This window comes from Amblyomma americanum, chromosome 1 (genome assembly GCF_052857255.1).
Source record: "Amblyomma americanum isolate KBUSLIRL-KWMA chromosome 1, ASM5285725v1, whole genome shotgun sequence".
In the NCBI taxonomy this organism is placed as follows: Eukaryota; Metazoa; Arthropoda; class Arachnida; order Ixodida; family Ixodidae; genus Amblyomma; species Amblyomma americanum.
This window is the reverse complement of record NC_135497.1, coordinates 178,286,469-178,311,756: the sequence shown is the minus strand read 5'-3', so window position 1 is coordinate 178,311,756 and position 25,288 is coordinate 178,286,469. Positions and strand designations below refer to the sequence as shown.

The window sequence follows — 25,288 nt, the reverse complement described above, 5'->3', positions numbered from 1 at the left end:
CTTTGTTGTGAACGTTACCTCTTTTTTTTAATAGAGTATAGTAGTCCGTTAGTATTTCATGGATTTCGGGGCCCAGAATACGATTTTGCCAAATATTTTACTGTTGTGCATACGTCAGCTGCATCGATGAATTATTTTTTGAGCATTAGAAGTTTTTTTGTTTTTTGTTTTTCAGAAATCCAGGTAGAAAGTTGGGGCATGCAAATTATGCAAGTAAATATGGTAATACTCTGATGGTGGCCGTTATGGCTTAATAGTATTAGTGTGTAAATAGTACTTTTTTGAAACCAAATCGAATGCGAATTGGTTAGATCTGCTACTAGATTTAATATGAATTTATTTATTTTTATTCATGCATACATCTACATCGCCCATGGGGCATTAATGTAGGGGGATTGCAAACATAGTAAAACAGAAAAGTCAAGGACAAAAAAAATGCCAAACAACAAGAACATGTAATACAAAACAACATAGCGAATATAACGAAACTCATTGAAAGCATACCTCAAGCAGAGCTGAGGAAAACATTTTGGATGGAACATTGACAACACTTTCAGGCAAACGATTCCATTTGTTTATCGTGAAAGGGAAAAATGAATGGGCAAAAACATTCGTGCGGCAAGCAATCTCTCTAGCTTTTTTCGGGTGATCAGTTCTAGAGGAAATATAGTGTGGGGCCTTCACGTAAACACTCTCATCTATTCCAGTCTCACCATTATATACACTGTGGAAAAATTTCAATCTCAAGAATTTTCTTCTTTGGTACAGGGGTTGCCACCCTAGCTCGGTTTCAATGTTTGTTAAGCTAGAGGCAAAGTTATAATTGTTAGTGACGAAACGTGCAACGCCATTCTAAATACGTTCTAGTTTGTCAATCATGTTGTGCGTATGTCAGTCCCAGGTTGTGCATGCATATTCTAGAATAGGTCGTATATTAGTGAGATAGAATTCTTCTTTGATAGAGGGTCAAGGGTGCAGTTTTGAAGTTTTGTTTAAAGAAATTCAATACAGCTAGCCATGTTAGCCATGTATTCCACATGCTTGCTCCATGAACAGTCAGGTGAGAAGTATATGCCTAGATACTTGAAATTATCAACGGGGTTAAGGGAGTTGCCATTAGTGTGGTATTGATAGGGGACGGGCTGTCGTTTTCACATGAACTGCACGCAACACTTGTCTGTGTTGAGGCTCATTTTCCACATATCACACCATGATGGCATGTAATTCAAATCACTCTGCAGAATGCTACTGTCACCAGAATTGTGGATGCATCTCTAAATTACACAGTCATCAGCGTACAAGCATATACGAGGCGAGATTTTCTCAGTAAGGTCATTAATATAAATTTTAAAAAGTAGCGGCCTTAAAACTGGTCCTTGTGGCACACCCGACGTCACATCAAGAGATGAAAAGGATGTGCCATTAACTACAATACATTGAGTTCTTTTTTATAGGTAATCCTGTACCCACTGGATAGCAGAGGAAGGCGAACCAAGAACAAACATTTTGTGCAATAAGAGAACGTGTGGAATGTTGTAAAGTGCCTTTTCAAAGTCTAAGAGTACAGAATCAACTTGAAGAATCAACCTGAAGGAACAAAGATGTCATAAGAAAATTCGCACAGTTGTGTGATTGGATCTAAAACCGTGTTAGTATTGCGAGAAAAATCTACTATTTTCTAAGTGCTTCATTAATGAGCTTTACATTGTGAAAGAACCCAATCAAACACAAATAGAATATTTGTGTGATTATTTGCTACCTGTGCAAATATTCGTACAAAATGAATATTCATGTGAAACAGTGAAAGGCTAGCAGTGGCGCTATAGGTCCTGGAATAAAAGTTGTAAATGTGGGAAGACGCAACACTGCTCTGTGCTAGGAGACAGTTAACATGAAGTCAGCACATTAACTCTATGAGTATCATGTCATATGCATAGGAAAATCATCTCTTGCTACTGATGCTCGCACTGAACAAACTGATACCAAATCCCACTTGATGAGAGAAGGTCAAGAGTTTCAGCCATGGCCTTTGATATCGAACGTGAAGGTCAAGTTTTCTAAGCCTGGCTGAACCCTGTTGCGTTGCCCATTTTTGAAAGGCCGTATGTATGAGCATTATTAACGGCACCATACGAATGAACAGTGTTGTGGCGCTGAACCCTACTTTCTGCATAGACAGATCAAGGCAGCATGCTGTGCGGGATTGAAATGGGTTCTGTTTTTGAGGCCATCTTGGAAAAAACTATGGCAAGCCCTCTTCGAACTTCTTGCCAATTATTTGAAAATTGTTCGAAAGCTCAGCATTGGATTTGATTCAGTTTAAATAATTTTGAGCAAGCACCATTTGATTCATTCAGCGAACCAAATAGAAGGGTATTCCATCCACCATTATACAATTTCAAATATTCACACACCCCTAGTTAAAGGTGATGACGATGATACTGAACAAGATTATCTTATAAATAAGTGTTTCGTGTAAAGCTTGGTATTGGGTTATTTGTAGGGTTGTGCGAATAGCTAAATTTTAAATTGAATAGTGTGGAAAGTGGCGAAAAGACTCAAAATCATATACTGAAAACAGTACATGGAATGCTTAAAAATAAATGAGCTAAGAACCTTAAACCACTTGCACCACAAATTATGCCCATTTGTTTCTTTCACTGTGGCATAGTTGTTACATTAACTCAGTCATGTTGCCAAGCCAAAATGACCTTGACGTTTGACTTGCCCATGGACCCTCTTCATGTCTCATTCTTGCTGTTTTTCACATTTTTGTTCTCTGGGCATATTTAATGCGCTTTAGCAGTGACTCACAGTTCATTAGTACAGCTCGAGGAGAGACATGTTATGCAGTTCATGTAGCACTGAGCCACAATGTCTCCATGCCTTCTGCTGCCCATGCCTTCTAAAATCTGCTGCAGTGGCTTAGTGGCTTGAGCATTCGGCTACTGTGCTCAAGGTTACGGGATCATATCCTAGTCACTTGGTGGGGACAGAATGGGAAAAAACTCGGGTGCAGTGCAATATCACTGCACATTAAGCTCCAGGTGGCCGAAATCAGTCCGCAGCGCTACACTGTGGTGTCTCTCTTAGCACAAGCACAGCTTTGGGACACTATACGCCACATACATATATACCTACCACTTGGGCCTAAGGGGTGGTACTCCAATGTCTGCATAATACTTTCACTATGTATGCTCTGCTTTGTGCACTAATTCAAAAAAACTAAGACCGCAGTGGTGGCCTGTGGTTGAGCATCCGGCTCGCATGCGGGAGGCGCGGTGTTTGATCCCCAGTGCCGCCGGGTACCTACCTGTGATACAATGGGTACAAGCTTCCCCTGGCCTGGTGCTCGGCTTAATCAGGGTGAAGTGCTTGGAAAATGGGTATTTGACCTGAGCATACGAAAAATACCTTGGGCCATGGCGCTCTTTGGCCACTGATGCTCTTGTGCCATAAAAATTCACTATCATTAAAAAAAACTAAGAAAAATGTGCAGACAATGCACATGGTGGGATTTCTGCCTGAGGGCAACATGTGGGCATCACTGCAGCAAATTTTTATTACTGGCTGTAGCTTTTACACAGTGTTGCACATATGGGAAAAAAAACTCTGCACACATAGTGAGAAAACATGCAATGGCATGTGCAGCCCTTATGAAGTGTGCAGCACATTCCATGGGTAGATTGCCTTATTTTTTAGGCTTATCATTGGTACCTTTTCTTGCAAACAGTACCATAAGAAATTAAGGGGACAGGGTAGGCAAAAAATACGAAAAAATTTGGTTTCTACTTTTGTTGCATTTCTAGGAGGACATCCTTTTCTGCATCTTTTCCAGTAGCACACTTCTTTCTGCATTGTATATTTCCCTTTAAAAAATATCTTTGAAAAGGAGGAAGCAAACAGCCAGGCCACCTTTTTTGTAAGAGCAATGTCTTACCAGCCATTTGAAATGCAATTTCCTGACCGGAACTGAATGTTCCTTGGTTTTGCTGGAATAAAAATATATTTGGGAACAATCTTGGAGCTCTTAGTAGTGATGCAAGACTATCGATAGTACTATCGATACTATCGATAGTTGTGTCACTATCGAACTATCGATGATAAAAAACTATCGATAGTGGTATCGATATTACTATCGATAGTGGTATCGATAGTACTATCGATAGTAATATCGATAGCACTATCGATAATACTTTCGAACTGTCCCAGGTACCTTTTAAACTGAATTGTCCCGCTATTGCTTTTCAATTTAAAGTGGTAGTCATTTTATTTAACTCTGGCAAGTTCTCACAACCCCGACAGATATCTTTAAAATTGGTTAACTTGTACATCGCTCGCCGTGTAGAAGGAAAATGCACTAGGCTTGCACAGTGCATGTGCTATGCTATCATGAGCCACAGCAATTAACGTTCGTCCCTCTTCTTGCATCGTCTTGTTGCATTCTTAGTCATGCCATCGAGTGCCTTCGTTACGATGTGATGCATAAATAAATATGCTTATGTAGAACTGCTTTCTGTGATCTCTGATTTTCTGCTTACATTTAACTTTTATCTAGCTGGTGTATCAAGATGTCCCTCTTATTTGTTGTTCCATTGGAAATACTTCAGAGTTTTGAGCAATAAACCACTGCTACGCTTGCAAACTCACCACCGACGAAATGCTTGATTCAGCATCGCCATGCATTTGCACAAGGTAGACATGACCGCACATCTTCTAGACAAGTATGCTGCAGTCAGGGTACGACAGTTCAATAAACAAAGGTCGCACAGCTCAAAATCGTGCAACAGTATTTTTCCGTTATGCATCAAGCCGTGCATATATACGTGTAAAGAACAGTTTCCGTGCCATTCACATGCCACAGCCTCCAACTCTGCATGTAGCAAGCCAAAAATTCACCCCAATGCCCTTAGTCTTTAATGCCACGACTAATGGGTAAATCCAATTTGCTTTTACGTGTTTTCTATCACGTTTTTGTTAAATCTTTTCCCAAAAACCAATCTGAATGAATGACATCCTGTTGAACTAAATTCGTAGTAAAGGTGTTACAAGGTTCTTCCTTCGCACCTCACTTCCTTCGAGGTGCTCGCTTATTTGGCATTGGACCTGTAGCTGACAGCCAGACTATGGACTCACGATGACAGACAGACGAACGAAGAACCTGGACTTTTATAACACTTTAAAAACTCTACACAAACAACGATACACAGAAACAACAGGGGCTGCACACTCAGCTACCAAAGCTGACACAAATGAATGCTTGTTCTCGGCGCTTTTGTCTTAGCGACCAGTGTATAATCACTTCAGACTGTCTCAGAGGGTTCACTCCTTACTTCGGTTGTTATCACCACCCTGTGGGTTCGCGCACCCCTTCCGGTCACGTTGTTTGTCCTTGCTTTTGCCGGTCTGCCTAGAGAACGGACACTCTCTAGTGATGTGAGCTACTCCGTGGCATTTGAAGCACCCGCTTCGTTTTCCCTGGTTGTTCACATCGCGCTCCTTCATGCACTCGAGTGCTGTCACCGGTTGTCGCACAGCTCCACCTCTACCTTTTGCATCTTCAAATGTGTCGAGCTCGCTGGCTAGCTCCTTCGGTGTGAACCACTCCTTACCCTCACGCAGCCGGATGTACTCTAGTCCTTCGGCGCTGAGGCCAGCTTTCATGCGGTCTGCTGCTACTAAAGAAACATTTTCTTCTTTTGTTTCTGCCTTTCTGAATTGGAGGTAATAGTCAAAGTATGTGCGCGTACAGGAGGCAAACTGCATCCACGCCTCGTCTTTCCTCTTGAGCGCCTTCTCAAAGCGCTGCAGGTACTGTGCCGGGGTCAGCTTCAGCTCGTTCAGTGCTGCGGCCTTCGCCGCATCATAGCTATTGCGTTCCCCGGCTCCTAGTCCCTGCAGGAGGTATCTCACCTATCAGGTCAGTGACTCAGCGCTGGCATGATGAGGTGCATGCGACTGTCGTCTGGCACATTGTACGAAACGAACATGCTTTCTACTCGGACTGTACGTCCACATCATCGAGCAGGTTGAGACCCTTTAGAATTTTAGCGCACTGAGTGACCGGGTCTAAGCCTGATCGCATCTACCCATCGGCATCTTGACCAGCAGTGCTCTGTCTACCATTCGCCAACCTCGACTGGGAATTTTGCAGGGCAATGCGCTCATCGGCATCGATCTGTCTTTTTCGGGTTTCTTCTTCTGCCTTACTATCGACAGTCTTACTATCGACAGTCTAACTATCGATAGTCTTACTGTCGACAGTCTCACTATCAGTAGCCTCACTATCGATAGTAGCACTATCGATAGTTTTTTTACGCCACTATCAATAGTACTATCGATATTCTATCGATAGTAGCACTATCGATAGTTTTTTTACACTATCAATAGCTTCAAGAAAAACTATCAATACCATCGACAGTAAATTTTCTGATAGTTTTGCATTTATAGCTCTTAGGCTCCATGATAGCATTTTAGTCCTTCATTTGCATCATCTGGGAGCAAACTCCAAAAAAATTACTCTCTAGTACCAGAGGCCCTAAGGATGTCGACAGTAGATGCTGTCATAACATTCAGCGGCGGTAATGAAGTAAGATGCAAGGTTCTACAGCTCTTTGGGCTAACTTGATGCAGTCACACCTTCCGCTGGTTGAAAGAAGTTGACTGGCGACAAGTTTTCTCTACTGGCCGAGCGGCACAGCAACTAAAAAAATAAAGACCGGGGAATTAAACGACTGGTGCATAAACACATAAATGATTTGAATAATGGCTATAGAGGTCGCGCCTGTGGAATAAATTGGTCAGCAAATGTTGGCAAAGCAAAAAACTTCGTAATGAAGTAACTTTTTCCTTTAAGCTCATTTATCTCAGAAAGATATGAGGAAGAAGGCCATTTCTTTGCCTGTATTTTATATGAGCATGCAGGAATGTACTGAACTAAAATTAGGCATATGCAATCATCTGTTTTGATTTTATATACAGAAATAGCGGCAAAAGCGGCCTTAAATCTAGTCCTCAAGAAAAAAATGTCATAAAAGATTAATGTTTTAATCATGTTGGATAGTTTTAGTTCAGTCGAAAATGCATAAAGCAAAGATAAAAATCATATAAACAGGTAAATGCTACCTTTACTAGTTACTAGTTGTTCTGAAAAGTGAACCAAAACACGCCCTAAAATACACGGGAAGGATAGGGCTTACCGTGTCCCCTCAAGGCATCATGCCAAATTTTGCGACTGAACCCACTTAGGTGTGTGCATGTGTGAGTGTGTGAGTGCACGGACATGTGGCTACATGCTTGTTGTTCGTTTTTCTGTTTTTTTTTCAGGAAACTTTATTTGTGACGTGATGCTGTCGTCTACTCATTCTGATCTGGCTATCCTCAATTCGGGTACACTGCGGTCAGACCGAATTCATCGAAAAGGCCCCTTCACAATGCGTGATTTAGTCACCATTTTGCCCATGATGGATTCACTGATTGTGCTCAGTGCTACTGGTATGAATTGATATATGCATTTGTACACAGCCAAGAATTGTTGGTCCTGCATTCATGAAACCTGAAAAATTGAGGTTTCAATAATTCGTGCAACAATTATGACATAAGATGGATATGCATACTTTTAAAATATAAACAGAGGTTATAAACTGTTGTTCAGGTGTCATATCTCTGGCTAGTTTTAGTCTTTCATCTTTCCCAATCAATCTGCCTTCCTTCCTCACAAGTTTGTTTTTCCTAGTAAAGGTTACGCTGCTGAAAACAGAAATCTTGTTTGGACTCCAATAAAGTGCTATATTTACTCATATAATGAGCATGTTTTTTTGTTTCCAAGGGATCTCTGAAAAGTTGAGGGGTGCATTCATTGCTTCGAGGTATAATATGCTATAAAAAAATTTTGAAATATTGAAAGGGATAATAAAGCAGGCTGGTCGAATAGAAATTGCATCTGGTACAATTCATCATTGAAGTAAACAATCCAAATTGAAATTCAGACAGAGACATTTATAAAATGATTAGCTGTAAGGGTTTGGCCGATAGCTCAGAATGGCATGTGCGTGCAAATCATGGCCATCAATGGGAAGTGCCCTGGTGAAGCCTCCACATGATAGCTATTCCAGCTGCCTGATGTGGAGCAGCACATTGCCAGCATAGTTGTACTGTGTTCAGGAAAGTGTTGATGAGTCAGAATACTTACATTTCTGGTGTTTCATTGGAACCATCAAAAGGATTCGTTGTGCATGTGTCATCTCTCAACATCCAATTGACTGGAGTGCATGTGCACCTCACCAGCACTAAAGCACCTCCTGGCATTGTTGCGTCTGTGCAGTTGCATAAAGGATAAAAATAGGAATGCATTTATTATGCAGGAGGGAAAATTATTGAAAATAGGCAAAATAGTGGGTGTATTTACTATGCAAGTACATTCATTATAAGAGCAAATACAATATGTACTATGGGATGTAAAGCAACAATGCTCGTTATGAAATATTGATAATTCACAAAGGTGGCCATGAACCAGCTGTATTCCATTAAATCCAAGTTACTCTGAAATTCTGAATGGGTGAATGGTAACTACAAAGCTTGCTCTCGAGCTGATTTTTTTTTTACTTAGTTGCATTCTTACTTGTGCTGTTCTTGTGTTACGAACTGACGAAGCTGTCCATGTGTCATGTACATCTGTCACTTCTTTCTAGGAGACCAAATTTTGCAAGCTCTGGAAAATGGCGTGTCTCAGTACCCCAAGTTGGAAGGCCGCTTTCCTCAGGTATCAGGGGTCAGCTTTGCTTTTGACCCCAAGAAACCACCTGGCCAGAGGATAGACCCCCAGTTTGTGCGAATAGGTGATGAGCCTTTGGACAGAAACCAGGTTTGTACTAATGTGAAAATTTTGTTGTTGATCTAACATGTGTTGCTTGTTCTTGGGATGATCCAAGTGTACGACATGTTTTTTGTTAAGTTCTTTTGCAATAAATTCTGATTGTTATGAAATAGTCGTGTACACTGTTTTAACCTGCCCAAGAAGAAGCCAGGTTATTTCTTCAAAAACCGTATTATTCAAGAGGAGGTCCCAAGTATGAACTGCGAGGAGACCTCCATAGGAAATTACTACCAAACAATATTTGCAAACACGAGAATGACTATTCATGAAAAATGAACATTTAAAGAGAAAGAAATGCTGGCCTTTCACATCTTGGTTCAGAAGTAAGTCTTTTGGAATATGTTTGAAGTATTTAAATAAGTGGCAGTTATCACAGCTGTATGAAGATTGCTACAAAAGCAAATTGTGGAAACATGAACATTGTGTGATGTAGCTAGTTTTGATAGTTTGTGGTAACAAATTCAATCTAGCAGAAACGTGTTGTTGCTGTTGTTAATAAGATTGTCAGAAAAACTCTACTGAAATATTTTTGAGATATGTGAAGAAAGATATGTTACCAGCAGAATATAAGTAGAGCTTACCTATTGGTAAGATTTTTAGTTTTGAGAAGTGTGGAAATGAAGCAGACATAAAGAAGTTGGAATCTCTTCATATTGTCGTTTAACTTGATTTGAAGGCAAAATATGCAGAGTTCAATCGACCATATTATGAGATGTATTAGTGTAGATAAGTACAGATTTTATTTATTCAATAAAGTTTCATTTATTTTATTATTTATTCAGTACATGCATCTCCATTTAGGCGTTACAGCTTGTAGATATTAGCCAGTAGGTTCCAAATAAATAAAAATCACCGTCCTTAAAATCATGAATGACCTTGAATATTTTTAGCATATTGGGAGATACACAGTAACAAACACATGGGTAAATATATCTTGTGCCAGATGACATCCGATTAAAGATATTTTACTATGTAATTTGACATGAGTGGCAAGTGTGTTATAAAAACTAGGGGCTTTTGGTTTTGAGATGTTCACAGGCTGTCAAAACTTGATCAGGGTAATAGGTGTAAAAAAAAAGTGTTTGTGTTATATGCAATGCTTAAGATGGGTCGATTGCTTGGTGTTTGGGAGCAGCAGTGGTGACATGAAATATTGTGATCTTATTAGTATTCATAACAGCCATGTTGTCTTTAATAATACAGATTGTGGACTAATCAGTAGGTGTGAGTAGCAGTACTGGCACAGAATAGTGCTGACTGTGGCAGGAGCAGTGTTTTTGTCATGATTATGCATTGGAGGAGCTGTAAAAAATGAAGGAAACCTTACTTTTGCATTTCATTTGTGAGCACCATGTACTGTTTAGGACTTAACTTGGCTGAAATGCTCACAGTAGTGTGGTCTACCCATTGAATGCGATAACTTGGATAGCAAAATACGGTCAAGCCTCGTTATAGAGAACAGGTAAAAGATTGTAAAATACGGTCAAGCCTCATTATAGAGAACAGGTAAAAGATTGTAAAATAGTTCGCTACAGCCAAAATTTGTAATGTAAAATTTCGGGAAAAACTTGTGCAGGAGAAGCCTGATTTAGTCCGTGAAAAGGCGGCAGCTGGGAGAGACCTTTTTCAATGTTTTAGTGCCATTTCAAAGCTGTTGGCAACGATTGCAGAGGCCACAAAAAAAAAAAAAGCTGAACACCAGTTAGGCTGGCTTCCTCGCACAGCAATGCCGGCACACGGCGGCTGCAGGTCAAATGCCAGCTAGGGGGCTTGCCTGCATTATGGCGGTGTCGCGGGAAAAATGGACACCAGGTCGAAATCTATTGCTGTGTAACCACCTTCATGATAGTCGACGTGAGCACAGAATGGCTACTGGAAGTCCGAAACTGACCATGCTGCTGGTTCCAGGGCGCTATCGATGGGGAGACACATTTAGGAGTACCAGTTGTACGCACCATGTGACCTTTGCTGCCGGTGTCATCTTTTTTGTTTGTTCTTACTTTTATTTTTAAGCAAGCAGTTTGTTTGTTTTTACTTTTATTTTTGAGCTACCAGTGCCATCTCTCGCAAAGGTTTTCAAATTGTCGGTGGACTGGATTAGGTTGCAAAGGGATGCAGTGGGCGTAATTGAATTAAGTTCCTCCAAGGCCATACGCGTTCAGGCCAGTTTCACTCCTTTCTTGTCTCTCTCCCGTTGCTAGTTTGGCTGCTCTCTTTCTTTCCGTAGAACCGAGCCTCATTTTTGTTTTAACGTATATCGGAATTGCACAGCAAGCTTGCAACTAATCGTGGTCATAACGATGTGAGAGCTCTCCGCTGGCATATGCCGTGCTCTGCGGATGCTCTGGGCACCCCTCAGTCGTCTTTGCAGTGCATTTCAGAGAATGTGTACGTTCGAACAAGCACACACAGTGTCACCTTATTAGGTGCACACATTTGTAAAGGGGAAGTGACTCATATGTTTACCTACCATTCATGTCACACGTGAGCAGGGTAAATATGTCAGTCTGAAAGCTTGTGCTACGCTTCGAATGTCTACGTAATCCACTTAATTTGTACTGCTCTAATAAATGACCCATTCATTGTGCAAGCTATGGCCTGTGCTTGCAAATACAAGGTGTTCCTCTATTTTCCTGGTGACCTTGGACCTGTATTAGCGAAGGCTCCCACTGAAGTTCATGTATGACAGCACTAGGCTTTTGCAGTATGTATATGCCTGCTTCATGATGCGCCGGACGTCCTGTGGGCAGAATAAGCACAGTTGCAGGCCATGGGTAGATAAAAAGGTGAATAAACGGACGGACGGACAGAAATGTGGAAACGCGGGGAAAGCATACACTGGTAAATCAAACGCTTTTAAACTTTCCATTCATTAAAAATACAGAGTGCACAATGCAAATCAGTCCTCAATGCTCAAAATATTCAGTGTCAAGCCCACTTATGAACATTAATAAACTCACTTATAAGATGCAGCGGAGAAAAGAACAGATCTCTTGTTTTCAGGATAAGAACCTTCCCTGCTGTCCACTCCTGTCTGTGTCCTCGCGTCGCTCACACTTAGCTCACACCTCTTCAGCTTCTCCACTGCCCATGTCCCCGAAAATTTGGAAATCTTTTGAGAGATGGTGCTGGTTGCTCAAAAACAAATAAAGACGACACTGACAGCAGGGGTCTTGTGATGCGCACGACTCTTTCTGCGAAAAGTGTCTCCCCCTTTCGATGAGTCGCGCATATAGTGAGGCAAAGCCTGCTGCCTGCCATCTGAGCACAGCTTGACACTCGGCAGTTTCAGTATGTCGGTTTTGTGACACACCATGTTCAATATACAAAGTAAGAATTGCATGTGTTTGTTACAAATATTTAAGAGCAGTTCGATGTAGCCAATAATTAATAATATTCTGATTTGTTAGATTGAGGTTTGACTGTTTCTTCCATACATTATACTTGCATGCAGAAAAAAAGATTGTGCTAATGAAGTTCGTGCTCTTCATATTTGTTGTAATGAAATTTTTTCCTATTTAACTTCCTTTTTTTCTTTTTGTAGAATTACTTCTTTTTGTGAGCATCGTCAGTGTAGTGGATAAAAGCTTCATTTTTTCTTTACAGAAATATAGACTTGTCACAAAAAACTACCTTGCTCAGGGAAAAGACGGCTACGATGTCTTCAAGGAGTGTGAAGTATTGGTGTGTATGCATACGAGGTTCTTCCTTTCTTATGCTTCTGAAAGGGGCAGTCCACACTGAGTATCAAAGCAAGCAGAGGTACTTAATACTTAGGTTCTTTCATGCTCATCATATCAGATGGTCATCTTGATGCAAGTGCCCAAAAAGCTGCTTGTCATGACAAGGCAGGGGTTTAAAAGTTTTGACACTGCAGCACTTATTAATCCTATTTGTAAATTTGCTGCTTAGGACTATGATGACTTGATTTTCGGCCCTTCGGTCTCTTGAAACGCTCACCAATTGGCTGAAGCAGCAGGAGCAGATATGTTGCTCAGCGGCACTGCAAAGTGACATTGGACCAGCCATGACGTTAGTGAGATGCATGTCACTGCAGAAATATGGTTGGATTTCGCGACTCCTTTCTTTGCTGCATGACCTCCAACACAGAAGACAGGGCTACAGTTTAGATGGTCGCAAAGGTGTGTCGTTTCTGGAACAATCCTTTGTGTCGTCTTGGCAACATGGATGTCATCCGCAGTTGCATGGCTGCGGTGATCAAAAGCAATGGTCAAAAATGTAATTCTTTTTACTAACAAGCAAGTAACTAATGAGCAGAGAAATATTTCCAGGCATATTTGATCAGGAGAGTGATGACTTTATTAACATAAAAAAATTTTGTTATTCGGTATGCATTGTGCTCTTAGTTCATTATTATCATGCAGATGATAATAATGCGCCACTGCACTTTTTGTCCCGATTGAGAGCCACAACTTCTTCCTCTATTTCGTCTGAACGCCTTGAGTTAGAATATGGGCCTTGGTCGCCACTCATTTTTGCTGTGTGTGATTTCGTAGATCCTTTGCAGGCATCCTGATCAAAAATTATAACTGATAGTGTTTGACACTATATATTCACTTGATAAGTCGCATCTTTGTGTCTCTTGCTCTTCCCCTTCCCGACTTAATTTGCTTTTTTTTCTCTGAAAATTTTAAGTTGCACTTACTAGCATGGCTGGTGCGCTGATACTGCATTGGTAAATCCACTCATTTGGATATTATGTAAACCAGTGCAGGCGTTTTGATTGACAGAAATTTCTGCAGAAAGGTGCCCACTGTACATGTATGGGGTTAATGCTGTGCATCGAGCACACTTGAGGCACACACACACACACACTTGCACCCATACACAGAACACCTAGAGTGGTGAATCATGCAACATAGCCAAAAGTGCTGTACAAATAATGATCTTACTATGTTCTGAAGAGGCTGCAGTGGTCAGACAGTTGAATTTGGGTTATTCTGTCAATCAGCTGTCTAGCCGAGTAGTCACCCAGAAAATAGCAGCTGTAAAAATAAGAAGCGATGAGCTTGATGTGAAACGTCATCAGAATTCTTTCAAAAGCCAGAAAAAAAAAAAGAGCACAGCATCACCTGCACGCTCATCCTGCTTGCTTTGCGCAAGAAATAAACATACAAGTTGCACCATTGTGTATGTTGCACCGTTGATAATCTAAGAGTGAGCTGTAGCTTATGCACCCAAAGATGTGGCAATACAAACAAAATCAAATGGTATCATAGAATAAGGGAATAATTTCCATCTGGTTCTCTGTGTTTTTTCTACGATTCCAGTCCTGTAATACTTTAGGCCCATAATTTTATGCGGCAGAAAATGTTAAATTCAGCGAAATGAGAATGAAGAGTAATCAATATTCTGTGGGAAGCCTACTGTGTGTTAACGCATGTAACCTTTTGTGTAGAAGTGGCAGCACGCATCGCCTCGATGGAACATTGTTATTGAGAAGTGGGCTTTTTCTCCCAGCTTGCGAGGCTAGTGTGTGAGCTCATTGTAGGTATCCCTAAGAAAAAAAAAAATTGCACTATATATTCATAGTTTGGTTCCAAACGTAATGTGAGGTATCGTCTTTGCCAGAAGTAACCAGACTGCATGGTTTGCTTCTCACTCATGTAGCAGATCCCTCACGGCTTGCTTAACAATCAAAAGGCCTCGAAAGATGAGGACAAGGGTTCTCCTTACCTTACAGAGATTTAGAGCCTGAAGGGTGCCATAAGGGCTCCACTATATGACTGAAAAGGAAACCATGCAGCCTGGTTACATTTAGCAATGAAGATACTTTCAGTATCAGGTGATTCAAGAAAAAAGAATGCATTATATTTATGCAGATATGGTACTATTGGTTTCGACAGGTGCCAGTCATCTCATTGAAGTGTGCAGGTGCATTGCTGCTGGAACCACAGCGCTTTAGGTGTTAGCTTGCTTGACTGGATGGAAGGGCAAGTGTGCCAAGGCGTTAGGAAAACTTCTGTGTCCCAAGACAACTCAGACGATTAAGTTCATTTCATTCCCATCATTCTATTATTCCTGCTGATGTCAACAATATCATAAAAAAAAGTGTGTGTCTGCTAAAACAGTTTTGCGGAAAATGCTAAAATCCGTGATATTTTGTGAAGTCACGGGGAACCAGGGCGGGGCCTTAGTAATATTTTATTGGCATGTATGGTAGTGTCAGAGAACAAGAGCGATTCCTTTTGCTGTCTTCCTTTCTCCTGCACCAAGAACCAGCAGAACCATGTCTTCTTTTTTCTTTTTTGCACATGTTGCCCGCTGCGAGTCCAAGTCTCGGAGAAATGCACGGTTACTGACCTCTTCATTCTTCCATATTTAATAGTTTAAAAGCAGTAACATGACTTGTCTTTCTGGCTGTTTGAGAGCTTTGCCATTGCAAGCACTGTTGTAAGTGAGGCAGATTTATGCCTCGGCTTTCATTTGTGTTCCAGAGAAATAGTTGTGGCATATAGCTTATTATGCTATGGGTGTTGAAAGAGGCCTTTTATGTAGCGTTTTTTTCTGTCACGTGGTGCAGTGCCAGCTCATTTAACGAACATAAAAAATATTGCAATGTTTAGAAGCCACCACAGACACTCCCAACTTTGTCATTTGCCAGTTGCCATACTGCTGCCACGACCAGAATTGTTGTGGCAGATCTGGCGGCAGCTTATGGGCTACCCAGAAAGGGCCCCACCTAAGAAAAAAAAATATGTTCCTGCAGCAGCCGGAAGTAGATGGATCAGTGGACGAAGCAACCTGAGAAAAACAAATGCCTGACTCCAGGCTGAGTTGACCCACAGGCAGCCAGAAGTAGATAATAGAACAGGCCCAATGTGTGATCTGTAATTGTGTGGCTCTTGTGGGCTTGGGAATGCGTAGACAGAGGCAGTGTAATGCAGCTATCATTGTTACTTTTCTGCTTGAGGGAGGGCGAAAAGCATAAGAATTTTGTTTCCTACCACGTGGTGTATTGGTTATATTGTAGCCTATTGGGGTAACATGTTGCTCTATATTCTTGAATTGAAAAGCTCCCAAGTTTTTGCCTTTTGTATATTTACTCTGCTGTTGCTTATGCTTCTTAGTTATGTTTTTACTGGGGTGTGCGAATATTGAAATTTTCGAATATGAATATGAAGAAAAAATTATTTCGAATATCGAATATCTGTTCAGTCCAAAAAAGTTTCAGAAAATGCCCTTATTTTTTCAAAATGTGTATGGCCTTTGAGACTAAAATAAACAAAACTTGACTGCCTCAGTATTGTATAAAAAAACATGATGTGCACAGAAATGTATACTACTTGATTAGACAGCATAACAGCATTCAAACTGTAATGAGGTCTTGCAACACAAAATTTATAAAATGACAAGACTGGCAACAAAAAATAACATGATGACTAGTAAAACCTCATTCATTCGGAGTTTAAGGGACCGGAAGAAATGCCCGGTTCATCCGAAGGCCTTGATTTATAAAATCCCCCCCCTCCCCCTCAAAAAAGAAACCTGCCGAAAATGTGAAGATGCAGTAAGGCCTTATAAGGCGGTTCCATCGTGCTAACACCTGTAAGCCCATGACGAGCCACCCGTTTTGGAGTGCTGGAAGAACAACACAAATGCAAGCAAGGAGCAAGGGAACACACTCTGGCATTGGAACAGCGAGATGGTTTCTAAAAAGGAAAAAGAAATTACCTGCGACGTGCCAGTCGGCGTCCGAAAGCCGCGCGGAGCTCGAATCGGACTACCAGCGAATGCGCGGCCTGACAGATGCAGTTGCCAGTGGCAGCGCCGAAGCTCAGAAACCGAAACTATGCAGCCAGACTGTTTTTTGACCTAGTGACAGGGGCCTTCCGATCGTTGTCACGCCTGCCGTTACGCCCACGAAAGAGGTGCGCAAGTTAAAATGCACCATGCAATAGGCGGGATTTTTACAGGATCGCTTGCCGTATTGTGGCAACTCGACGTGCCCCTTCAGGAGGCTCCCGCAAAATTCCGCAAGTAGGCTTTCCCGCAAAGCTTAGTTTACAAAACAGACGGGATGACGGAGGTCACGTTCGGAGAGTTATGAAGGCGACAGGACGCATTCATCGGATGTGGGCATTAAATATGTAACGTATTACGGAAGGATTAAAAAAAGCGAGATTTCGTGTTGCGATTGTTCGAAGCGGGCCGTTGGCAATCTTGTTCGCGGCACGTGTGATATGTGGGAAAGCCAACTTGCGGAATTTCGCACGAGGTCAAGCCTAGCGGCGTCGGAATGCGATCGGCCCGCGTGATACGACGGAGAAGGAAGGGAATAAGACCTATGTATTGTATTTCTGGAATTTTTAACTCGATCATCGGGTAATTTGCTCAGATATGGTTTTGCTACAGTCGAATTTATGAAAGTCTGCGCAGTATACGATTGCTGGCGAGTATTCGGGAATTTTCGAATATTCGGAAATTCTTGAATATCAATTTCTTGAATATGAATACGTATCAAATATCTAACATATTCGATTTGTATTTGAAATTTCGAATATTCGCTCACCCCTAGTTTTTACACATAGCACCTTTGACAGTATTCACAGAACACTGATCTTCCCTCTTCTCCTGTTGTACCTGCCAGCATTTGCCTTTGTTTTTGTGTGTGTGAAAAAAAGAAAGGTGTGGGGCATATGCAGTAGCCTTCAGGATATTATGCCCATGTTTTTACGACCAATCTCATAGAGTTTGTGTGCTGGTTCTCATGCCAGTAGGACACCGGCATTCACCAGGTTGCTATGGCTGCCCTGACCTGTTGATTGTGTTGTTTACTTTTTGTGTCATTGCAAGCTGAGAGAGGATGAAAGCCCTGAACTATGCACAGCAGTACAGAATCACTTCCAAGCTGTCCGTATCCTTACTGGCGTTGCCCACCCTCGCACCCACCATCGCCAGAGCCTGGTCTGCTTGTCTCGACGGTATGCTGGTCTTTAGTACACTTTTCCAAAAGATTTCCAAAGGCGGGAAATCGCAATTTTTTGATGGCATTTTCTATGTTAACAACACCTTGAAAATCTAGCATTATATACTGCACACATTAAACTGAAATGCCAAGGTTGTCTTCTTTTAATATGGTATAAGAGAAATGCTGCTGAGTTAGTCATATTGTTCACGCTCTTTGCTGTGTTAGGCTGCTATTGATTTGAAGTGAGTGGAAGTTGAATGTTGCCATTTATCAGTATCTTTTATGGTTTTTAGTGCCGTGCAGTCCTTTCCAGTGGCAGTTTTACTGTAGATGTCGCAATGTATTATTTCTGTGAGTTGATGCTGATAAATAAAGCACAAATCCACATAGCTTCATGAACCATTGGCACCATTATCTGATGCATTTAAATGGGTCAGTTCTCTGTGTGGGATTGAACGTGCATGGTATGTTCGTGTATTAAATGTAGTAGGCAGTCATTCAAGCTACAAAAAGGGCTTTGTTTGCTTTACCGAGGTAACAATGCCAAAAATGTGTTTTAATACAAGTTGTGTTATGTGCTGTGGCAGGAAAGTGTTGTTATTGGTAATTTTAAACACTATTGCCTTTTTTTCTATCTGTGGGCAAGATTCATTGGAAGTAGTAATTGCAGCACATTAGAAGTAAGGAAAGTAAGCAGAAATAAAAATCCTAGGGATGTGTGAAATCGAAATTTTCGGATACAGATTGCATACAAATATGTAAAAAAAAATGGCATGGAAAATTGAATTGAATATCTGTTCAGTACAAAAAATATTTCTGAAAATGATAAACAAGCAAATGTTGTTTCAATTTTTTTTTTCGAAACTTGTATGGTATTTGCAACTGAAATAAGCTTAACCAGACCGACTCAGCATCATATAAAAAAATGCGCACAGAAATGCGTATTACTTGATTAGATAGCTTAACAGTATCCAACCTGTTATGTGCTCATGCAAAATGAAATCCATAAAGTGACAAGACTAGCAACAAAAAATGGCATGATGCGACGTGCGAAAACACTTTATGCAACATCGCACCTCAAAGGCAACCACATGCAAGATCTTATCATCAGCCACTATCAGCAGCCACGGGCGAGTGGGGGGGGGGTCTGCGCGTTGACTGAGCAGCTGCGCAAGGCCTCCATCACTGGCGCTCCGTCAAAGGTTGAGGCTTCACACATACCCTTGCTTACTTAGTAAAGTAGTGCTTTCACACAAGAAAAAAAAAAAAAACTGCCGAAAATGCTTATGAAGTTGCTCGCAAACACCTATAAGACCATGACGAGCGCCCATGCAGTTTCGGTGTGCCGGACGAGCAATGCGAACGTTAGTGAAGGGGGAATGCACATTCGCGTCGGAATGGTGAGGCTGCTTCTAAAAAGGAAAAAGAAATGATCAGCGACGCGCCAGTCGGCGTCCAAAAGTGTCGCGGAGCTGGGATTGGCCGCGAATGCGCAGGCCGGCAGCTGCCGTCACTGTGGGCAAGCGGCGAAGCTCAGAAACCAAAACAACACGGCCAGGCAATTTTGCGCTTGGCGACAGGGGCCCTCAGATCGTTGTCACGCCGGCCGTTACGCCAGCTTAAGAGGCGCGTGGTTTAATTACAATGCATGCACTATGCAGTAGGCGGGATTTTTACGTAATCGCTTGCCCTTTTGCGACACCTCGACTCACCCCTTCGGGAGCCTCACGTGAATTTCTGCAAGTAGGCTTTCCCGCATATCGTAGTTGACCAACACAAGATGTCGGAGGCCACACGCACAACAGGACGAATGCCATGGGTATGGGCATTAAGTATGTAACATATTACGGCAGTATAAAAAAATTGCATTTTCGCTTTGCGATTGTTCGAAGCGGGTCGTCGGCCATCTTGTTCTCAGCTCGTGTGATATCTGGAAAAGCCCTCTTACGGAACTTTGAACGAGGTCAAGCCTAGTGGCAATGGAATGTGATCAGTCCACGCGATAAACGGCGGAGAATAAAGGGAACAGGACCTTTATGTTGTTTTCCTGAAACTTTAAACTCAATCATCGGATGACTCGCCCAGATATTATAGTTTTGCCAATTTTGAATTTATGAAGGTCGGCGCAGTGTACAATCGCTGGCAATCAAGCTAGTACATTCAATTTGAGTAAATTTGAAACATATTGGATTCGTAATAAGGGAGTAATTACTCATTGGCATCCACCCAAGCGCAGCCACATGGCTACAAAGGAAAGCTATACAGCTTTCTCAGAAACTTCGTAGTTTAAGAAAAATTCGTCCTGGTCCGTGGTTCGAACCCGGGACCACCCGGGTTACAAAACTACAAATCTTCTCCACTATCTACTAACTACTATCTACTGCTATCCAGATCTACTATTACAAATTTTCTCCACCTTGGGGGTTTCCCCTAAACATTTGACCTTATTCGATTCGTATTCGAAATTTCGAATATTCACACACCCCTAAAAGATACGTAACCGCCTAAAATATCCTTCAGAAGTAAACTCACCTGCTCTCACTGTGCACCCTTAAGATTCTTATTGGGTATCTGATTTGTTCTGTATCACTGGTGTTATGATGGAAAGGGCCAAAACAGTTTCAACATTGTGATAACGGATCTTATGGATGAAGGATCTGAACGTTATTCATTGTTACCATTCCCCCAAAAGGCACAGCCTGGTGCGAACTTGTGAAGACGTCACAACGAAGCCGCCGTTGAAGCGAGGCTTCAGCCTTGATGCATCAGCACGAAGAGGGCTGTTCCGCCAGCGGCAAACTTCGCTTGAGGACGTTGAACACGAGACATGCAAAATGGAGCCAAAGGTTGAAAACCGTATAGTCATCTTGACAGAAGAAGTAAGCATCTCTTTCTTTCGATGCTTTGATACTGAAATATTCATGCAAGAGCTTCGTGTTAGCTATGTTAGCATCAGGTGTTGCAGATTGGTGGAGTAGCAAACTTAGGTCTGCTTTTGTTGGGCTGTTTTGATGCAGAGTTTTGCATCACTTGCACTTAAAGCACTTCGTTGTCACAATTGTAGCATATTTTTGTGTGGCATGTAAAGCCCAGTTTCCACATAACTGCCTGATGCCTAATTAGTACTAGGCTACACACAGGAACTGCAGTTCCTACCAAGCATGCTGTGGAGCTGTGCAGTCAAAGCTGTTGTCTAACAAGATTTAAAATAGGTGTACTTTAGAGCCAGCACTCTGTTGACCCTGATTATTACAGTGAAAGCTCGTTAATTCGAACTGCCAGCTTGGTCTCGGCCAACGCCCTTAATGTAAGTCTATGGCATCGTGCGCTCTTTGATTCAAATGTTACGGGTCTCGCACTGGTTAATTCGAATGGGCTCCAGAAGGGAGGGCATGTCCGGATATGACCGGCACGGCAAGTGATCATCCGAGTAGCCCTACTTAAACCTGAATCCCAGGCTGCAGAGTTGCTCGCGCATTTCTGACGTGTGCTTAACGGCAAGCATGATGACGGATGTATGGCCCCATCTCCAAGACCAGTCACGCTGCATAGTTTCGGTTTCGCTTTTTGAGCTTTATGTGAGCCCGCATCAGCCAGCCAACCGAGCTTATCCGCGCCGTTTTGGATGAAGGGTCTCGCCTTCAGGGCTTCAAGTGGGCGACTTGTCTGTGCTGCTTTGATCGACAACGCCATGGCCTTTTCACCTCCGTTTTCTACACCTCGAACGACTTTCTATTTTTTGCCACAAGTGCGTCTCCAGCTAAATTTCTTGAAGTGTCGATTCAACTGGAGCCTGCTCACTATTATTGCCCACCTGTGCAATGTATCAAAAGTACAACTGGCAACCGTGCCCCATTGAAATCCCCTGCAGCAAGAACTTCACTGCTCCCCAGTCAATTAAAAATACTTTGCTGGCCTTTTTTCACATTTCTGCTTTTAGGTAATGTCACGGATCTCCCCGGAGAACACTCTGACCGAAAGGATGGACAGGTGTACCCACAGAAACGCACATTTAATATACTGTATGTGACACAAACTTTAGCACACAAAACTAAAAAAACTAACACAAAGACTATCAAAACACACGACCCGGGAACACTGCTACTAACGTCTACTACTAGCATCCTACTGTTAGCGATCAGCGTTTATGCTCACTATTGGTTCGATGCGGATGCGGCGTTGTATGGGTCCAGTAGCTGGCGTCTATGTGGTGTTCGACGTACTGAGGCTGGCGTCGCTGGCTACGTCGTACAAGCTCCCGGTCCAACCTCCCGTGGAGGTGATGCCGGTGTTGTTGGCGTTGGGGGCACCACCCGGATTAGTGAAATCAGCGCTGGAGACACCCCTGGCCATAGCAGCTGGTAGCGTCCTCCGTTGACTCCCTGGAACAGGCTTAGTTACGGCAGGAAGCCCACGATGCGAAGCCGTAGAACGCGAGCTTACCGGAGCAGTAGTTGGCGTCGCTCTCTTCCAGCCGAAGCGTCCCTGACCCACAGGAGCCTCCGCTTCTCTGTTCTTACCCCCTGTGCCTCGCTCTCCCTCGCCCTTTTATAGCCTTGGCGTTAATCCACGTAATCCTTGTCGTCGTCTTCTCCTTCTTCTCTTCTCCACCAATCATCTCTTCCCACCTCACTGAATACTTCTTCATCTTCTTTAGTCTTCGGTTAATCCACGTCATCCTTATCGCCATTCTCTTCGTCTTCTTCAAACGTCTTTCCTTCATGCTTTTATTTCAGACTCCCTATTATATGTGACAGGTAAACAATTCGCCGTCATATGTAGTCCGTCCGCTGTGTTCCTTTTTGCTTGGGGCCCTGCCCAAGCGAGAGCTTTTTGTTGTTCATCATGTTGCTGGTCTTGCCATCTCGATACATCAGTCGCAGCTGTAGTTCTCACCCACAGCTGCAGACCGGTGCCAGTGTTGTACGTTATAGCCAAACAGCAGGATTATGAACTCGTCATTACTTACGCCAGCTACCAAGCGAAATTAATTATTAGTATATCACTGAATGTGAGTGTTTTGCACTTGCTCGGGCTGTTACCAATTTTCACCGTTCCCTGTTCAGTTGGCATTTCACAGTCCTGACTTACCACCATGCTTTTTTTTTGCTTTTATTTGCTAAAAAAGAAAAGCACCACGGACTGCTTGGCCGTCCGTCTTTGCATCTGCAAGAGTATTCATTCACCATCAGGTCCGGGCATCTGCAGCACGACATGAACTGCTTGTCTCTTCACACTATCGTGCCACCTAATTGGAGTAAGACCGACGTTTTTAACATCGGGAATCGCCCTGGTAATTGCGTTTGATGTGTAGGCGGGCAAGTGGCCGGCCATCCTTTTCCTTTCTTTTCCCCATTTCAAAATTTCTCTATGTCACCCACGAACAGCGCCGTGATCTGTCGTTATGATCACTGATTGCAGACCTCAATTCAGCAAACCAGGGGCCGTATTCTATAAACTGACCTTTTAAAATGATCAATTCGCATCTGTCTGGTCCTCTGTCATTGGTCACTCTGATATACCTGTGTCTTTCAAGCGTCTGTGGAAAGCGACCCGGCCATTGGGTGGAAGGCGACCGGACCTCACCGTGTCACAACCAATGGCAAGCAATGGGCAGGTCTGGGCAGGTCTGGTCGCCTGCTGCTGACCAAGTGCTGTGATACACCTTGCCAGTGGCTGCATATTGCTGTCAATGCCAGCCAGTGGTGAGGTCTGGTCGCCAACCACCCAGTGACCGGGTCGCTTTCCGCAGACGCTTAAAATTCACACGTGTATCTGAGTGACCAGTGATAGAGGACCAGATGGACGCAAAATGGCTATTTTAATATGAACAGAATACGGCTCCAGAATTCCTCTCTACAAGTATTTCATTTGCACAAGAATACTCTATCGCCGCAATATCCCCTCCAGCGGGCCTTAGTTGCTGCTCCTTTTGCGCCAGCGGCTCCGCTCGGGTGTCTGCCGACCGCCAGCCATCTTGGCGTGTTGCATACGTAAGAGCAGGTGTGCAGCTGTTTTTTAAGGCCCGGTTTGTGCTGCATCGTATGAGGCTGCATTGTCTCCTGTGACCAGTGTGAAGGTAGGAAAAAGCCATCTGCGTCACCTGCTGCTGGTTTTTAGCCTATTGACATTCACCCAAACCTTCATATCACACTGATCTCGATCTGCACGTACTTTTCTGACACCCTGCTCAGGTGATAATTGGATGGTCGTTGTGACTGATTCTACAATCAGGTACCCTATAGTGAGTCAGTTAGCCATAATTTGTGCTAGCAGTATTGCAGATCTTCTGAAAGAGGCTGTCCTTCGTCACGTAACTCCATGACAATTATTTACTGATCAAGGCGGCTACAGTCAGATACAATTCAAGAACGAAGCGGCAGATGCTCCTCAAAGGAGGTTCTCCAGCCAATGGCGTCGACCGATATTCATGATGCCGTGGTTGATCCATATAAGCCGTGGTTACTCCCCTTTTATCTGCCACTCCCTGTGGTTTCACGTCAGCAGGCCTAAAGGCATCGGTCAAGGCGGAGAATTGGTCGACACCATCAGCTGGAAGGGCTCCTTTGAGAGGCATTAGCTGCTTTGTTCTTGAGTTGTATCCGACTGTAGTTTCTGCCAAAGCCATCACTGATATCCTCCGCTCGTGTCCCAACTGACACATGTTGACCACAGCCTATCATCACTCGACTCCACCAACTGAACGCCTCGACCGAACATTGATCGATATGCTCTCTTACGTACTGCCTTTGCAAAAGTAAAGCGCCAAAGGGGTTTGCTTCTAGGCACGGTTCTGGGACTCCTGTAGGATCCATAAAAGTCCTCAATTTTGCAGGTCTTCTTATCTTCAAGGCACTAGAACTCAAGCGATGCATAATGAGCCACACAGCATGGGCCAGGAGGCAACTGGGATCTTTAATTTTACAAAGGCCTGAGCCTACCTTAATGATGGGAAAATTGCTCTACTGTATGTTATGCTCGCCTACAGTTTTTTCTGCCATGACACTGCTGTCTTTTTGCAGTTGTATCCTTTGTTCATCAGGCACCCTACATTGTTCCTAGGGCCTGATACATAGATACTGCCTCGTACTGGCACCTCAACCACACAGTATGCATGAGATGTTATCGCATGCAAGCAGGGCTCCCACACCAACTTACCCACCTCTCTTAGTCGCAGACCAATGAGCATGAGCCGGTTTATGACTGCTGGCATCGGGAAGTTCACGTCTTTTTGGGGTAGCTTGGCCTCCTGTGGTGTCTATCTCACTGGGTTGGACTCGCTTAAAAAATCATTCTCCCTGTACATTGGCCATTCCCGCATGCACCGTCAGGTGACCCATTACCTATCAAATTGCCCCGCTCAATTTTCCCACATCATTCACTCGACTAGTGACTGACGCTGTTGATGCTGTTCGGCTCAAGCCGTACCACGCAGCTGACTAGCTTCAAGCTAAGCACCGAGAATGTGGTGTTGTCGCCAG

At 43.0% G+C, this 25,288-nt stretch overlaps 1 protein-coding gene across 5 annotated transcripts in view; it reads left to right on the top strand.

The window, feature by feature from the left end:
• Window positions 1-25,288, top strand: part of LOC144114253 (snake venom 5'-nucleotidase) — a 72,686-nt gene that overhangs the window by 33,008 nt on the left and 14,390 nt on the right. For all 5 annotated transcript variants that reach the window (XM_077647858.1, XM_077647855.1, XM_077647857.1 and 2 more), the window contains exons 9-13: window positions 7,327-7,494; window positions 8,691-8,863; window positions 12,482-12,559; window positions 17,693-17,820; window positions 20,500-20,686. In XM_077647858.1, the coding sequence (XP_077503984.1) occupies window positions 7,327-7,494; window positions 8,691-8,863; window positions 12,482-12,559; window positions 17,693-17,820; window positions 20,500-20,686 (734 nt within the window). The remainder of the gene's footprint in view (window positions 1-7,326; window positions 7,495-8,690; window positions 8,864-12,481; window positions 12,560-17,692; window positions 17,821-20,499; window positions 20,687-25,288) is intronic.